Raw genomic sequence first — 19,377 nt, 5'->3', positions numbered from 1 at the left:
TTATGCTAGGGTTGCAGTTTATTTTGCTACAAAAGTAGATGCAAATGCAAATATGTGAATTGTCAAAATTGTTTACAATCAATCCTTGATATTAATTTGATATTACCGGTAATTAAAAAATTGATCATATAATTTATAAAAAAATATCCTTTGTGAAGTGTAGTATGATCTTAAACCAGGCCAAGCATAAAAAGGGGTCCCAAGTTGGGATATTAAAAGGCTAGGGAGTCAAGGTACATGAAGGATGGTATGCTAGGGAGTTTTTTGGGGTTCCAGACAAGCATAAGAGATTTAAAAAAGCAAACTTTACTGAGATTAGGATGAAGATAAAATTAGGGAAGTACAGCATGTCAGGGAATTGTGATGGTACAACTTTTACATCGTGCAAAAAAGGAGAAACTTCATGCATATTATAGAAACTGAATATTACACAAAAAAATACATAAGTTAATGACATAGATACAAAGCGGGAGAGTCTTTAACTGCAATTAGTTCTTTATTTCCTCATCAAAAGCGACAAATCATACAAAAGAGCATTGTAGTTATTGCACAGAACACAGAGTGCATAACAGAGCAGTGCATGGATTGGTGAAGGTGGTTTTAAACAGGATGGGGAGAAGGAACATGCTGTCTACGTTTGCGTCTCTTCCGTCTCAATCCCCACCTACCAGTAGTTGTACTTGTGTTATCACCAAGTGAGGCACATTCACTGCTCATGCTGTTACGATTGTTATCAATGTGGGCTTCCATCCTGAACAAAAGAAAAGAAAAATAAAGTTGATTTACAGGTAACTCAAATAGATTGATATGTGATTGATAAAGTGATGAAAGTCATACAGTGTCACGTTAAACTTGGATATGCATTATTTCTCTTCAGCTGACAAAACTGTATCACAGAAAGCAGCAATACAACTGCATCACAGAAAGCAGCGATACAACTGCATCACAGAAAGCAGCGATCCAACTGCATCACAGAAAGCAGCGATCCAACTGCATCACAGAAAGCGGCAATCCAACTGCATCACAGAAAGCGGCAATCCAACAGCATCACAGAAAGCAATGATCCAACTGCATCACAGAAAGCAGCAGTCCAACTGCATCTAAGAAAGCAGCAGTCCAACTGCATCACAGAAAGCAGCAGTCCAACTGCATCACAGAAAGCAGCAGTCCAACTGCATCACATAAAAGCAACAGTCCAACTGCATCACATAAAAGCAACAGTCCAACTGCATCACAGAAAGCGGCAATCCAACAGCATCACAGAAAGCAGTGATCCAACTGCATCACAGAAATCAGCAGTCCAACAGCATCACAGAAAGCAGCAATCCAGCTGCATCACAGAAAGCAGCGATCCAACTGCATCACAGAAATCAGCAGTCCAACAGCATCACAGAAATCAGCAGTCCAGCTGCATCACAGAAAGCAGCGATCCAACTGCATCACAGAAAGCACCAATCCAACTGCATCACAGAAAGCAATGATCCAACTGCATCACAGAAAGCAGCAGTCCAACTGCATCACAGAAAGCAGCAGTTCAACTGCATCACAGAAAGCAGCAGTCCAACTGCATCACAGAAAGCAGCAGTCCAACTGCATCACAGAAAGCAGCAGTCAAACTGCATCACAGAAAGCAGCAATCCAACAGCATTGAGTTAGCTATTACATTCGTGGTGGACATTTCAAACAGTTGCCGGGAAAGCCAAGAGACTTATTTTTGTCCATTAAATAGCGTTCCATTCTTAACTATGAGTGCATTCATGACATTAGGAACAGAGAACACAATGGCAGCAGAGAATGGAACACAATTTGAGAGACAAAAAACAAGTCTTGCAGCTCTCTCGCTCTGAATGAGATCTTTGACCATTTACGTCTATAAAGTCAATTCAATATTTTAAGTATGTAAATCAATCAGCACCTCAGAGCAAAAAACAATCAAACCAATAAATATTTCTAAAACAGATGACAAGAACTCACCTGTTCTGACCGATACCTGATGGACCAGCCACAACACTTCCAGAAAGACTACCAGTAATACTAGCACCAGCAATGGCTCTGGTGCTGGCGTTATCACTGACTGCATCGCTGTCACGTATAACACCAGCCCTATCAATGTGACTTCCACTAGCACTGAGGCCTCCGGTTAGACCACCCACACTAGCCTCGCCAATACTGGGGTTGACTACAGCCGAGTTCACCTCTGCAGCACTGGCATCACCTGTATATGTAAGAAGATAAGAAGGGTTTAGATATGAAACGAGTACATAATCTATGCTAGTATCGTATTTGTTCTATTAAGCTCACATGAATCAAAAACTGTATTTTAGGTACATACGAATAAAATATAACTCATTTTGATCCCAATGGTCATTTAAATACTATTATTAACAGGAAATATGGTAGGTTTCATTTGAGACCTCTAAAGGTGTGTGGTCTTTTTTTAAAGTGTTGTCTTAAAACAGCAATATTATACAATATATGGAGGCTAAAAAATGATTCTGGTCAATTTGTTTTTTAAAATTGATGCACACAGGTCTACTTAAATTTTCATAGAATTTCCGTTAAAAACTTGATGTTTTTTGTTATTGAATTTTTCAAAAATTCTTTTCACTTCACACACGAACAATGTGCCTTTAATGAACTCTACATAAATGGTGTGCTTTTAATAAACTCCACATAAATGAGGTACCTTGCCGTACACAAATATCATTAAGTTACATCATTTTTTTTTCATAAGAAAATTATTTCACCTGTAAATATTCCAGTGATTCCAACGGTAACATCAGTCTCGTCATCAAATTCGATTCTTACACCACCACCATCACTTGTAGTCACTCCGCATCCACCGCTGCGGCAGAGTGAAATTGGTACAACCCCATAGACATACGCTAACATGATTGGTACACCGATTCCTGTAGAATAAAAGTAGAAAACTTAGCGTTTGACTTTTTACTATTAGTATTGATATATGATTTTCTGTTTACTGCGAGATCTTGTGTATTGCGTGAAAAACGTGGACTCAACGTTTGTCGCAAAAATTGAACTTGAATTTCTTATTTTATAGCTCAGTGTTGAAATGTGGATCTTTCAACGAGGAATATGACGTCCAGATACAATTGTCTGTTATCACTCAGTATATAGCACATCCTTAAGCATGAAAGTTTGCTAAACTTTGCTAAATCCCACAGAATCTTTTACACCACTGCTATGCTATGACCTTTGCCCTGTTTTTTTTACGTTCCTTTTCATGCAGAATGCAGGATCTTGCAGTCAGGCAGTAAAACTATAATCGCTCATCTCAACAAAAGGCTCTGGCTGCATTAAATTAGCAGTCATCAGTGTAAGCCCCCCCCCCCCATGCGCAAGTGTACACTCCTACATTTGGCTAACTACCACTGTAAATCACATTTGGCAGCTCTCCTGTCTGCAAGTTTACCAACCAATTGGGATGTACATAATTAACAAGCAGCCTATCGGCTGAGATAGCTCCGCTGTTAGCAATGCACATTTCAATTAAAGAACTGAAGACATCATTAGAAAATGAACAATATGTATAGTATCAAAGCAATCGAACTTACAGTTTTTAACAAGAAGTCGAAAATATCACTTTCTACCAAAAATGACCAAAATACTCACCAAAATTAGAGAATTGAAGATATCATCACGAAATGAACAAATCTAAGAAAGGTCTACATGTAGTATCTATATAGTAATATCAAAGCAATTGAACTTTGGGTTTTTAACAAGTCGAAAATATCACTTTTTACCAAAAATTACAAAAATATTCACCAAAATTAGAGAATTGAAGATACCATCACAAAATGAACAAATGTGAGAGAGGTCCACATGTAGTACCTATATATGTAATATCAAAGCAATCAGACTATTGGTTTTTTACAAGAAGTCGAAAATATCACTTTTTACCAAAAATTACAAAAATATTCACCAAAATTAGAGAATTGAAGACATCATCACAAAATGAACAAATCTGAGAGAGGTCCACATGTAGTACCTATATATGTAATATCAAAGCAATCGGACTTGTGGTTTTTAACAAGAAATCGAAAATATCACTTTTTACCAAAAATTACAAAAATATTCACCAAAATTAGAGAATTGAAGATATCATCACGAAATGAACAAATCTGAGAGAGGTTCACATGTAGTACCTATATATGTAGTATCAAAGCAATTGGACTTGCGGTTTTTAACAAGAAGTCGAAAATATCACTTTTTACCAAAAATGATAAAAAATATTCACCAAAATTAGAGAATTAAAGATATCATTACAAAATGAACAAATCTGAGAGAGGTCCACATGTAGTACCTATATATGTAATATCAAAGCAATTGCACTTGCGGTTTTTAACAAGAAGTCGAAAATATCACTTTTTACCAAAAATGACAAAAATATTCACCAAAATTAGAGAATTGAAGATATCAACATGAAATGAACAAACCTAAGAGAGGTCTACCCAAGGTACATATACACCAAGTATCAAAGCATTCAGGCTTGTAGTTTTCAAGAAGAAGTCGAAAAAGTAAAACATTGACATGGACGACGACGACGGACAATCACTCATATGATAAGCTCTGCTCGACAAAGTGGACAGCGGAGCTAATAAACTTTACTCTTTGTTCTATTGGTATTGGTACTTGCAGATATGTCCAGGCTCTCTTTAATGCAACCAGAGACCCTCTATTTACATCAAACTGACGTCATGTGAGACCCGCATCAAACATGACAACACTACACCCGTGTCATTTTATCTCAAAATGGTATCATTCTCACTGATAAAGAAAGATACTCTCGATAAACTACACTTACCAACTGTGAGGGCAGCCAACACTGGAGAAACTATCACAGATAGAGTCACACCACCAGTGATTGCTAGATTACGTTTGTGTTTAGAAACTGATTTGCCTTCATACTTGCTGTGGATCTACAAAAACAAATAGTATTACATACATACATTCATTATTTGTGCTAGAAAAGGAAGCTATCAATTTTTTCACATTTTTCCAATTTACAGAACTGTTTAGGATGCATGTTATGACAGTACTGACGCAAAAAAGTCAACAACAAGACTAGTGGGTGTGTACCACAAATGCGATTCTGAAATAGAAATTCACATTTATTCAATGCAAGATGAAACACTAAACATGTAATTTCTCCACCATACACTAACCTTCCTTCCAACGTACACAGGAATACCTATAATCATAGCAGGGATGGCTATGCCAGCAACTAGGGCTATTCCAACGGGTGCACCAACTAAAGTTCCTAACTGCCATAAAATCTTTTTTTTACGACTCCATGGCTTCTTACCCCAGAAGGTACATCCAGATGGGCTGTTAGAAAAGAGAAAACAATCAGAATATCATTCCAAGATATCCCTTCTTCAACTCATTCTTCGTTTAAAAAAAAATTTCCTATCCCCCAGCTCACAAAATTTTAGACCTTTCTATGGACTTTTAAGACAATTTTGGGAGGATTTAAGAACTTCTTAAGGGAAAAACTGAATGACCTTTGCCAAGTATTACAAACTTAATTTCATTAAACAATGACTACCCACACTACCGGCAACCTACCGCTACTATGGCAACCAAGTATTATTGTAGTTACAAAAAAATGAGGACACAGCATAACAGCTTTAAGAGGCATGCAACTTAAAGCGTTGAAGACTTAGTGTCAGGAGAACAATGAGATTTGCTGAACTGGAGGGTGGGAGTGGTTTTTAGTGGTATTTATAAGCTCCAATAAACATTTGAAACAGACTCCATCATATATCAAAGTAAATATTTTATACATAGTAATAAATAATATCATATAGGCATTTATAGTAGGATATATCCAGAAAAAAAGCACTTCACAAAACAGTAGTTAACAGTAAGCTTGAGTAAAAAAAAAAAGAGTTTTCTATTTATTTTTTAAAGAGTCTACTGTAGTGTACGTCTTTAAATCTAGTGACAAACTGTTCCATAGTTGTGATGCAGTTTTTTTAAAAGCATGGTTTTTGTTTGTTTGGGTAACATAAGTTGATTTTGTGGATGGAGACTATGTTTTGGTTTATTTAATGTCACAAGATCACATATATATGACGATGCAGTATAATGAATAGCATGATGTGTAACAAGTGTTAAATGCAAGTTGTTTTATGGGCAACCAGTGGAGTTTGTGTGGAATGTTAGTGATGTAATCATGTTTTTTGATCTTATTTATCAGACGAGCAGCTGTGTTTTGTAGAAGTTGCAGTTTATTTATGTTGATATTAGTGACGCCACAGAGTAGACTGTTTGCATAATCAATTCTCGATGTAACAAAGGCATGAATAAGTATGTGAACACTTTGTTGCCAGTCAGTAAAGTAACATCTAAACCAACTCAGAACAATTCCACTAACACCCATAGTATTTGACATGTAGTTGAGTAGTAATGAATGATTAAGTTTAGTAGTGAATGGTTAAGTTTAGTAGTGAATGGTTAAATTTAGTAGTGAATGGTTAAGTGTAGTAGTGAATGATTAATGTCAGTAGTGATTGGGTAATTGTAGTTGTGAACGGTTAGGTGTAGTAGTAAATGGTTAAGCATAGTAGTGAATGGTTAAGTGTAGTAGTGAATAGTTAAGCGTGGTAGTGATTGATTAAGTGTAGTAGTGAATGGTTAAGTGTCATAGTGAATGGTTAAGCGTAGTAGTGATTGGTTAAGCGTAGTAGTGATTGGTTAAGTGTAATAGTGAATGGTTAAGTGTAGGAGAGAATGTTTAAGTAAAGTACATCACCATACTTTATCTGACACGTCAATGATGGTGCATAAAGGCAAAACATTTTTGCTACACTGAGAGATTCTATAGACTCGTATCATGTTGCCTAACTGCAAGACTATCTTTACTGTTAGCCCGGCATGTAAGCTGAACTAGTCTCCTGTTTTCTATTGAATTTTAAATCTTGAAAGTTTAACAGTTCGATATTCCATTTGGAAAATGACATGGCATCCAGATACGCCAAACTCACATTATAACTTATTTATGCTAATGGAATACTAGTTACAAGCATATGCACTTTTAAACTGTGGTACATAGGTACTTATTATAAGAAGATTATATCTAATGAGATATTCAACCTAGTTACATGTAAAAATTGTAAAGCTTCCAACCGATAAAAAGGACAGCTTCTGATCTGCTCTAAGCAATTATAACCTGATGCGTAGAATCCTTTATGCAAGTGCATGTCTACTTTCCACTCTGTTTTCCAAAATGTCAATGCATATCACGAATAATTATAATAGCAATGAACACGCCTCAGAATGGACCAGTCATTCTAATTTCGCATTGGACCACGATTTAGAAGAAGGACAAACATTATAAAAATGCCACGGCTGGGCCAGTTCAGATGATACTGAAAACTCAATTACAAATAAATTTACAGAAACATTCAGTACTGTAAAGAGATTAATTATTCACTTGGTTTTAATTTTGCTTATTTCACTGACTGGAAAATGCGCTAAATTAAAACCCAGTGAATATGTAAAATTCAGCATAAAACACATTATCTAAATGATAAAATCGTGAATTTAAATAATCAAAAAATCAGCAAAATTTAAACCAAGTGAAAATTAGTCATTTAACAGTAATTTGGATTCAGATATTTTGCAACTGCTACATTTATTATATTAAACATATTTCTCACGTGCCAGTGGCTTCAAATAGAATGTACATGCCAGAGTTAAAAACCAATGATAGTGATTTTAGCAATCAGAATAAATATTCTCTTACCTCAAGTAATGTAAATCAGATATTTCCTTCATACACAGCCAGCAAAACTCAGCACCGCACACTGCACAAGTCATGTGATTACATGATCCATCATCCATTTTCACAATAAATGCTGAGCATCGTGGACATGGTTTGATGTCATCACCTGTTAGTTAAAAAAAAAGAATGTAGTTATATATATATTTTTAAAAAAATACTTCCAATTTCACACACTAATATTAACCGGATGGCACTTGACAGTCTGATTGAGGCCATTTTATGATGTGTGTTGAGTGTGATGTGTTGTGTGTGTGTGTGTGTGTGTGTGTGTGTGTGTGTGTGTGTGTGTGTGTGTGTGTGTGTGTGTGTGTGTTGTGTGTTGTGTGTTGATAGTGCAATTCGTCATTATTGAAATCAAATAATATCGAGTTTGTCGAAAAACAAGACAGATGTTAAATTTTTACTTTCACATTTAAGGTAAAAATAAACAAAATTGTGAAATTAAAGTTTATGCATGAAGGACGAGATTTTGGAGTATAACAGAAATTGCAATTTCTGTAATTTTCACTGTTCATGCTGTCTATGAAAACTGGGTGCATAAATTAAACAAGATTATATGGTACACAAACATTAGTGTTCATGATGTATGATGTACGTCATGTAAATGCAAAATACAACAGAAATTTCAAAACGAGATTCAACTCCAACCTTGTCATAATAAAGCATCTTGTGAGGAGAAGTATAGATTATTTTTTAGATTTTTTTCTAGAAAAAAAAAACTGTAAGAGGGAGGAACTGCAATTCAGCAGCGCACGAAGTGGGAGAGATAGTTTTCTCCCTACCAGGGTGTGGAGTTTTTGATAATTCCAAGTTAAAATAGAGCATTCTATGGCTTCCATGGGGCCAAAATTACTATCAGACAGGTCACAGTTGAAGACTGTGGCCACATGTGATCCCTGGTCAATCAGAATTTTATGGTTGCCAGAGGATCTGTCCCCCAGTGTAAGGGGGCGCATGGCCATGGCATGAGGGCGCTGCACCCCTGTTCCCTTGTTTAAACAAATCCCTGATCAATTCACCCAATGATTGAACAAATTCAATACATGTCTGTTCCAATTGACAACCAACTTACCTAACCCGGAAGTGATGCTATGTCTAGCACTCATAGAAGTTCTGTTTTTAGATAACCGTTGTTGCCGTGCCATGTCACACGTTTGATTCGGATGCCATAACTGCTTACAATGGTAGCAAAAATCAGTTTCACATCCTGGTCTTTCACAGTGTAATTTAGGACAGCTTGCACAGCCTGAGGCTATCAAAACATACCTATGTGCAAATATACAAACAGTTGTCATTAATAATCAGGTTCTATTTTCTCTTTTGAAAGATCGATATTTCAAAACTGAACTATAAAATATGGCATTCAAGTTAAAAATCAAATCATTTTTGCAGCAGACACTCAGTCAACACTGTTCTTGTATAATGCAAGACGTCATAGAATCCCCTATTGTACATACGCTTAAGTGGCATACCAGAACAGATGAGATCACATGTACCAGAAATTCAGATATATACATGGTATTACCAGTAATAGATTATAGCTTGAACCAAAAATATTCTGAAGGCTGGATGAAGTGAACTTCTGAAGGCATGAAGTAAATACATAAAGTAAACTCATACGTGAAGTGAACTTACCCACAATCTGGCGCTGGGCACCATCTTACATCAGGGTCGGTAACTAACAATCTACGTAATGTGAACTCTTCATATTTTCCATACAAGGTACTATCATTGACTACCATGCGAATATCATTGGGATGGAAATGTTCCGCACACTCTGGACATGCGATGTTCACTCGACTTTCAGTGATTTCAATTTTTAAGTACTGACGAAGGCACTCTTGACATGATCGGTGGTGGCACGTCATTATATCGGGAAACTGGTCCTTAGGTCTTTCCATCAAACACAGTGGACATTCCATTTTCCCGTTCAGGGATTTCTTCTTAGATTTCTTTTCCACCTGGAAATTGGGCACAATTTCAGGTTCACCTCCACCGATGCTCCCAGCGATGGACATATCATCTTCCTTTGGCGTCTTTTTACGTTTCGGCCTGTGCAGCAGTCTTCGTATTGAGAAACGAGACTCTTGTTTAACAGATTTTTTAGGAGTCGCTGAAGGCAAGGAGGTCACTGAGCAGGCAGAATATGTTTCCATTTCTGCAGCTGCCATGGTTACTATAATTCCCTAAAAAGATACAAGAAAAGAAATTTACACACTGACCAATAAATAAACCTTTGAACTTGCACTACATGAATGTGAAATTGTACAACTGAAGCATCAGTGTTCTCCCTAGCACTTGACTTCCGAGATTTCAAGGCAAAATTTACTAATAAGTGTATACATGTGGGTACAGGGAAATCTGTATGGGGACACCAGGGAAACTCATTAGGCGTTGAGGCAATTGCTATTGATGTCTCAGTGAAGTTTTAGCCCTGAATTTTGATTAATACAATATGGCTAGTTTGCAACATGTTACAATATAAATAATATATCAGTGACTGCTATTGGTTTCTTGAAAGTTTAAACATGGCAATTCAGTGGCAAAGATTGGTAAAATTGCTGTGATGAGAGAACAAAACAAGGGAGGGAAGATTTATCAGCCATTTAAGCTCACGTCCGAATTCATATGGGACCTGTATTCCGAACAAGATGCGATGTGATGACTATGACACATTAACAGGTGCAAACCCTTTATAGATACGATAGAAAACACGTGGATTGCCAGTAAAGCTAACAAATGTCATACTCAATGTCAAATTAACAACGCTTCATAAATCATAATTTACATATTACATATATGCTATACCATAATACTGTGAAATACTTTATTTTAGCTGGAATTAATTTTCGCTGAAAAGAAACTTTTTGGGTGTTTTGTGTGAATTTTATTTTTACTGATTTTTGACGAGTTGAATGGGGGCTCGTCCGGGAGTTGTTTTGATCCCATCCATCCTGACCACATAACCATCATATTTATTGATACATTTGTTTGTTAAGGCTTTGTTCTTGATTATTTCCCTACAGTGCGAACTCCACATGCATAGCAAAGAGTTTATCTGGACATCTCGTCTGGTACATAGAAACAGATGATTTGGCGCCGAGTGGTAAGTTGAGCTCGTCCTATTTTGTGTGGTTTTTGCCAGATATCAATATCCCGTAATTTGGTCGACATACGGGGATGTAGGCACTACCTAGCTACTCCGTGGACTACAGCTTTATTTTAATCAGAAATTATATCGGCTATAAAGTCCTTTATTGGTACAGCTCGGTCTACTGTCATCACTTGTCATTTGGGTGAGCATGGCTGCCAGTCAATTAGAGCTCGAAAAATTAATTGAATTAGGTCAAAAGCTTGATTTAAGGGGACCCGAATTAAAGACATGGGTAGAGAAGGAGCAAATTGCTTTGCGGAAACAACGAGCAGAGGAGAGAGAACGGAGGGTTGAGGAAAGAGTAGAAACAGAAAAAGCCAGACAATTTGAGCTGGAATCTCGAAAAAAAATAGAAACAGAAAAAGCTAGACAACTCGAGCTCCAGCTTCAGATCGAACAGGCTAAGCAAGTTAAGGCAGAGAATAGAGTAGATGCCCAAAATTATTTAAATAAAGGTAAGGCTCCCAAACTACCCCCCTTTAATCAGGAAAGGGACGACATTGATGCATATCTCCATAGGTTTGAATTGTACGCTACTGCTCAAAACTGGGACAAGGTCACTGAATGGGGTACAAATTTAGGGGCTCTTTTGGAGGGAGAGGCATTATTCGAGTATTCTACTTTGTCGCTTGAAGATGCCTCTCACTATGACAAGGTTAAGAGAGCAGTGTTGGCTGCTTACCATCTTACAGGCGAAGGATTTCGACAGAAGTTTAGAAATATTAGACCAATGAAAAATGAAACTGGAACTAAATTTGTCACAAGGCTCGACAATTATTTACAAAGATGGTTAGAGATAGAACAGGTAAATGATTTTAAACAATTACAGGATATCATACTTCGGGAACAATTCGTACAGTGTTGCACTAAAGATCATGCTACTTTTTTGAAAGAGAGAAAGCCTACTAGCATCAAAGAGATGGCTAAATATGCCGATAGATATGTGGAAGCGCATGGGGGTTGGCATCCAGGGCATTTTAAAGGTACAAGTATTAAGGCCAAATCTCACAGTCATCAGAAAGGTGTAGATAAGCCCAAGCCACCGCAGAGTGATAAGGCAACACCGTCAAAAAGCTATGTGAACCAGAACAAAGGTAACTATAACTGTTATATATGTAACAAACGAGGTCACTTTGCACGAGATTGTAGACAGAAGAAAACTTATGCTTTTCTAGCAGGGATGGATCGAACACTAGGCAACATAGTCAAAATTGTTGGCATCTAGTATGCATGACAATTGTTTTTTTCAATGAATCATTCCTTCAGCAAAAATAGCAAAAATTAATTCCACGTGAAAATAAAGTATTTTACATTACAAAATAAGGGGTATATCATTAGAAACTTGATGGCAGATAAACTATGCAAAATGTGTTTTTACTTCACATTTGTGCTATTATTTTCAGTGATGAATTCACAGTATTTTTTTAATTCCTTTGAGTGTAATATCTTTTCCCTAATAAATAGGCATGCTGATGAATTTTTGCATGTGTTATTGATCCCTGCAGAATTGTTTTTCTATGAGTATTTCAAACACTGGATGAATTGCATACATCTGAATGTGTTTATACATAGATTCATCATTGTACTATTTCACAATGTGTGCTAATTACCAAATGCAAAATCATATTTTCATCAATATCTCCAATCAAATTTTTCAATAAAAATAATCCTAAATTTGAGGCTTATACACAATCCAAGACTCGCTATCACCTTGAGGACATGCAATAATTCATATTGTATGAATATATAAAAAATATACCATTATTAATAATAATGCATTCCAATTCGCAGAAAATCCTAGAGTCAATCAAGACAAGACGGACATCAATAAAAACATGGGCATGGACATTTTTGTAACTGAAATGTTTTGCAACTTGAGAGTTCATAACTTGATGTCCATAACTCAAAGAATTCAGAATCTTGTTCAAGACGGACATGTTTTTATCTACAGTATTGCACATATGTATTACTAGTACATGTGATAATGATGATGAAAGAAATAAGCCTAATGTTACAGATGGTAGCGGTGGCCATTTAATAATCATGTATAGAAAGTAGAAAACCAATTATCTGAATTTTTGATTATTTTCTCGTTGAATGGTTGAATCACTCAATCATCTCAACTATTAATTTCTTAACAAATTAGCCCTTGACAAAGAATTGAAATTGTAACAGATATTTTAATATTGTAATATAACAATCTCAATTGCCTTTGTAGGATTCAGCTGTTGCTTTTCAGTGAATTTTAAATCCTTAATTTTTAACTTAAACTTAGCATCTATCTCTTAAGTAAATTCGCTGAATCAAAAAAAAAATGGCCATTATGCCATTTCAATCATGTATTGGTAAACAAGCATGCTGTTGCAGATACAGACAAATAAAAGTGATCCAAACATCCTCTTAAAGTCACAAAGCATGCTGCATGTATTATTGGAAATTAAACTGGGGAGAAGGAGAAAACCTAAACTACCAGCAGTAGAAAGAGTTTGTAAAAAATGTGATCAAGGCGATATTGAAGATGAAAAACATTTTCTTTTGAGCTGCTCACATTTTGAAAACAAAAGAAAAATCTTATTGAAAAATTACCTCCAGTGAAGTTAACAAAGACGTAATTGTTCTTAAAAACTATGAAAAATAACATTGCTCTTTCACTATATCTAAAAAATACCATATACAAAGCACCGCCTGTGTAAACCCCCGGGTAGGGAAAACCTTTACTTTTTATTTACTGTATTTTTATTACTTTTCGATTTTTGATTTATTTGTAGTTATAAGACCGCTTACATTTTTAGTTGTACCGGTATGTCTTTTATTTTTATTTTACACCATTTTTAGCTCACTGTATCCACAGCCAATTACAGTTGCGTAATGAACTATTATTATTACAACCTACATACATCATCTGAAATCTTTGATATTTGCTATAACGGTAATGTATACGCTCTACAAATGTTTGTCCAACACCCAATTTCGCTATTGTGAACTACACGGTCGTTCATAACACTGTAGACTGGACCCTGCATCTCGTTTTTTTTTCTTTACATGTATCTGCCTATTTTCTAGCTATGACCAACTACCGACAATCAATTTTCAACTCAATGTTAATTTCTTATCATGTACTTTGTACAACGTGTATGCATGTACAACTGTACAGTACAGTACAGTACAGGTCAATGACCATCATGCATACATTAAAGTTTATGGTTTCCCACACTCTGTCATCACTATAATTACTTGTACATGTTAATATGTACCCAAGTTTCTTGTATTTTTCCAGAAAAATATTCAGTTAGTATATGTAAGTTGACTAATTATATACAAGTATCAATATTTATTTTTTCTCAGTAAATCCAAATACCTACTTGGGATAATTAAAAACAGATGTATTGAATTTCACTGAATAAACAGTGTACACATAATAGTATTTTTTCTGCATTTTGATTATATATATACATTTTATAGTGATCATATCACTTGCATGTACATGTATAACTGAAAATATATTACGTCTTTTCAAATATTTGTCAATAAGATAACAATAAATGTAAAGAATGCCGCTCTTCATAACATAAGCTGTGACGAAAATTCACTTTTAAAATGTCATTAATATATAATGGAACAGGTAAAGTATGTGAATTTGTTTCATGTTATATTTTTGGTACATGCAGACAGGGATTGAACTTTGGTATACTAGGGTCTGCCTGCACGTACTTATAGACAAAACACCTCTACTAAAATGCCGTAGACTATTGAAGTGAAATCGTGTAGGAAGCATCTGACTAGGAATTTTACATTGATGACAGTTCAGGGTTTGTGAAAATTGCCAAAAAAAATAAATCAATTTAAAGTGATTAAACTAGAGTAGGATGTGATTGGGAGGTCACCAGAATGTACTATTTGTGATGAGCAGCAAGTTTTACAGTTCTCTGGCTGGGTTGGAAATTAAATAATTTCCTTAAAAGCCTGGCTTGGTAAATTGGAAAGCCGTTTTTTTTTACCAAGTTTAATTTGTATTAAACAAAGTAAATACAGCCATGCGGAAAAAGTGGAGTAAATGTGATGCTACTTTACAAGGTTGTCCTTGATTGGCTACCTAACCCTAACACCTAACAGTCAGACCAATCAGAGAGCTGCTTATTTGTTGACTGGCTTTTTTTCAATATTTCAAATTCTGCCATACATACATGTTATGACAATTTGTCTAGGACAACCATAGCGTTGATGGTGCAGTACTCCAAGTTGCAAAGAAAGAACTATTTTTTTGCTTATTTTTTAGCAGTTCAGTTCAGTTCAGCTCAGCTACAACAATTTGAAAATGGTAGTTTGTAGTGAGTGCATCTCGAGCTGCTGTTGATTTGAAGCCATGTCTGTTGGTTTTTAACAACAACATCAAGCATACTAACGTTTCAGGTTCAATATACATGTACTAATAACATTTCATTTGGTAGGCCAAATTTCTACAAACCTGTCTATTTTTCATTGAAAAATTACCTGTAAATTACAAAATAAGCATAAATAATCACCAAAAAAATAGACTACAAGTCTACGACTACAGACTAGCAACTGTTTTATTCTGATAAAATTTTTAAACAAGCATTTTCAATTTTCTGGCTATAAATGTAACCCAGTCTAGCAAAAGCGACACATATACACATACTATAGCTCAGTAGTATCTAGTACTATCATCGATACCAATGACACTTGCACTAACCAAAGGCAAGCAAACAATTAGCTTTTTTTAAATGCTTTTTTGGAAATATACACAGTTTTTTGAGCAGTTGTTTGTTGGTGTGTATTATTGTGATTTCACTTTTTGAAAAAAAAGTATTGAATTGTTTTGCCGAATGAATGAATGAATAAATAAATAAATAAATAAATACAACGTAAACATTGAGTCAGTCTTTGCAAGTTTTCAACTCATAGTAAGAGTCGATACATTATTGATGAAGCACCTCAGGAGACGCATGTATTATGCAGATAGCAAATTGTATATACCGTACTTCTCGTCTTCTGACGTGATATACCGATACACTGCGTCAATTTGTGTGACATCATTGACGTCATACAACCTTACACGCAGTACTTGCTTATACAAGTGATGACGAAAAAAGGTTTAGCTGTCATCAACAGGAAGTAAACACTTGAATATACAGTGTATTTAAATAGATTAACGAGTTTACTTGATTTTTTGGACAAGGTACTTGGACATAAAATGAAAGTATTCATTTTCTATGTTAGATAATCACCTAATTTTATGAAACATTTAGAAAATACGAGAACTGAGTGTTAGTTGATTATTGGATAAAATACAATTTGTGACATATCCAAACACACGGATCGTATTTCAGGCATTTACAGAGCAGTGGTTGCCAATGAATATATAAATGTTGACAACAGTGGAGTTTCTTTACCTGGAAATCAAAATATGACATGCAAGAAAACTACTGTAAAATGCTTTAATTTCACGAGACAAATTGTTACAAACTCACGAATAAACTGCAAAATGCTTGTTACCAATATAACGTATCACCGATTTCCCTAATTTTACAATATAGTTTTACCTTACGCTGTTGGTCACAGAATCTAGATAAAAGACATTAAACTAATTTTTTTTAACAAAATTGGTTAAACATCAATGAAAATGGCCTTGTTGAGCCACTCACCATTGGTCTTTATGGGGGGAGGGGGGTTCCGTCATATCACAAAAGTTTTGTTTATACATGTATACATATGGTGTAGTTATGATGAAGATGATACATGTACGGTTTTTCTGAAATTTTGATAAATACTATTTATTTTTATAAAATAATCCTTAAACAGTTTTCCTCCATGAAATAATAGTTCAAAAAGCCTCTTGCCTAAACACTTTTAAAAAAAACACACGCCAGACCATTTGTTGCATTCAGTGTCGTATGAAATTCATTATTAACCAGACGAATCAATATGAATTAACACCTCTTTCGTATGCAAATTAGTCTTGATGCTGAAGCATGTTTTCTCAGAGAATACTGATTTACTGAAGAATCATTTTATTTCTTGAGTCGTTTATTTTGCAAGTTTGCATAGTTTCCCTGGTACATATTATATTTCATGCTTTTGCATTATCCTAAAAAAAAAACAAATAAATAATGGCCTAGACAACACAAACTGTTTGTATAAGGTTGAAATTAAAAAAGATGCAATTATTTAATAGTTTTACAGTAATTTTAAGCTTTTAACAGTTATTAATAACCAGGATCTAGAGTGAAGATGTATTTACACAGTTGAAATGGTTTGACACAATTAAGGTTATTTCCATGCACTGTGTATCAGGCATCCAGGTGCCTGAATTATGTGACATTAAATGAAGGGTGAACAGATGTTACAAAACTATACTCATATTACAGGCTTATATTAAGATACCGAGTATGAGTGGAGGAGATTCAAAACACAAGTTGAAATAAACACAGCTCACGCTCCTTGACACTGAAGTTTGATATTTGATTTTCCAAAAAGCCATAAAAAATGTGAAGAATAAATGCTTCTAATAATGGAGACAACATATGCTTAGTAATTTGCATAGTAATTACACATAGGCTTTTCTCTCAAGTAAATGATCATGCATGGTGGCTTATTTACATATAACAATGTCATTTGCATATTTAAGAAAACAGTGGTGCATATTATTCACAGTTGTTCAGTTTGGTGGGAAACATCTTTAAATGTCACAATATTCATGGATAAATGTCAGGTTAGGCACATTACAAGGATGAAAACAAACCAAGCAGCGATAATGCAGGAGTGCAATGATATTAACTCGTAATAATAGCGATAGATTTTAATAGAAGAAGAATATTTCAGTTGACTATCATTAAGCGTGCTGAGATTTAACGCCGTATCAGCTTATAATAGTATACGATTTATAAGCGCAATTATGATTACGACACTCAGTGTAGGTTATGTGATAAAAAGGTCATCACTGGATATATCATCACCTGATACATGTACCTATCAGGTGATAACCACATTAAATATTGTCAGAAATAAATCAACATATCTATAACCTTGTTTCTAGAAAGTTCAATCTTGGCATTTCAAATGACTAAGAGTGTACACACAGTGTACATGTATGGATCGTCAAGTTTAGACTTATACTGTTACACTCATGTACAGGGTTCTCCCCAGCAGTCAGAGAGTGCTGGACGGTATGAATATTCATGAGATCATTAATATGCACGATTAATTAATATTCAAAATGGCCACAGGGAATGGGTACTTCTTTCGACAGGAGTCAAAATACTAACAGAAGACAGGTCATATGTAATGATATATATTATACAGTATGGAAGATTACAACACAACACAGGATAAATAATACACAAACAAATCATCTTTGAAAACTTAAATCGTTTTTTAAAATTAATGTTTTATGAAGTCAGCCAAAATAAAATAATGTTTCAAAAAAGTACTATAACTTATTTTCTGTATTTTTGTTTTGAGAAAAGTCAATAGCTACTGGAAATTTAATGTTTCTATATTTTGTTTATTTGGACGTGGCAATATAAAATTTAGTTGTCGTAATGTATTGGTTCATTAAAAACTTGCATGAATGTGCATCATCGACGCCAAAAAGCAAGATGATATAAAACGAAATAAAATCTACACAATAGAAGATTTTCGATCTGCAGTTAACAGTTTCTAGCAAAAATAATAGCATTATGTATAAAAAAAAATACACAAAATACATACTTAAAAGAATAATTTTCATTCGAATCGAAAGTTTGTTGATGTCTGCTTCGTTGAAAACAGCTATGACTGCATGTACCCTGATACTATGTAACGATGCTTTTGATTGGACAAAGCCACGCATTGACGCGAAAAACAACCAATCAGAATATTTGATCCAATAAGAACACAAGTAAATTTATTTTCTCCACTTATGACGCGAGTTAAAAGCATGGCCGTTTTACTGGGGTTTTTAAATCGTGATTTAAAGAAAATTTAACTTTAAATAGTCCAAATATAAACATTTACATCTTTAATCAAGCATTTGTCTGCACCTTTTGGTGATCAACTATGTTTGTGATGGTACGTCAGCTGCGCTGGTCGTTTACCGATCATGCTGCTTTTGTTCCACTTGGCGGTGACGATGTTGCCGCTACAAGTTATGACGTGAACTGGGTTTTAACCATAGACCTTATGTTTTAACGAATGGTTTTACCGATATCGATTTTATATATTTGACGTCACCCTGACAGTAAAAATATGGGTACGGTAATCCTCTTTTCTATGCGTTACCGCCGTGCAAAGTAGGGTTTCAGGGTAGGGTTTCACCCACACTCGATTGCCACTGGGCCGCTTACGTCGCCAACCTGTTGAGTTGAGTTTCACGCCTATTGTTGTTTTTTTAATTGGTGACAACCCAAGCTTTGAT

At 35.1% G+C, this 19,377-nt stretch overlaps 1 protein-coding gene across 1 annotated transcript in view; it reads right to left on the bottom strand.

The window, feature by feature from the left end:
- LOC102808206 (E3 ubiquitin-protein ligase RNF19A-like) overlaps nt 1–19,377 on the bottom strand; it is a 37,595-nt gene that overhangs the window by 9,496 nt on the left and 8,722 nt on the right. The window contains exons 2-9 of the mRNA XM_085508043.1: nt 9,446–9,996; nt 8,883–9,076; nt 7,772–7,916; nt 5,187–5,349; nt 4,826–4,940; nt 2,748–2,909; nt 1,975–2,215; nt 669–751 (exon numbers count right to left, since the gene is read on the bottom strand). Of these exons, the coding sequence (XP_085364169.1) occupies nt 669–751; nt 1,975–2,215; nt 2,748–2,909; nt 4,826–4,940; nt 5,187–5,349; nt 7,772–7,916; nt 8,883–9,076; nt 9,446–9,981 (1,639 nt within the window). The 5' untranslated portion in view covers nt 9,982–9,996. The remainder of the gene's footprint in view (nt 1–668; nt 752–1,974; nt 2,216–2,747; nt 2,910–4,825; nt 4,941–5,186; nt 5,350–7,771; nt 7,917–8,882; nt 9,077–9,445; nt 9,997–19,377) is intronic.

Source organism: Saccoglossus kowalevskii, chromosome 14, assembly GCF_978046115.1.
Source record: "Saccoglossus kowalevskii chromosome 14, keSacKowa6.1, whole genome shotgun sequence".
Taxonomy (NCBI): Eukaryota; Metazoa; Hemichordata; class Enteropneusta; family Harrimaniidae; genus Saccoglossus; species Saccoglossus kowalevskii.
The sequence above is the reverse complement of the archived record's forward strand: the minus strand, read 5'-3'. Positions and strand labels throughout refer to the sequence as shown.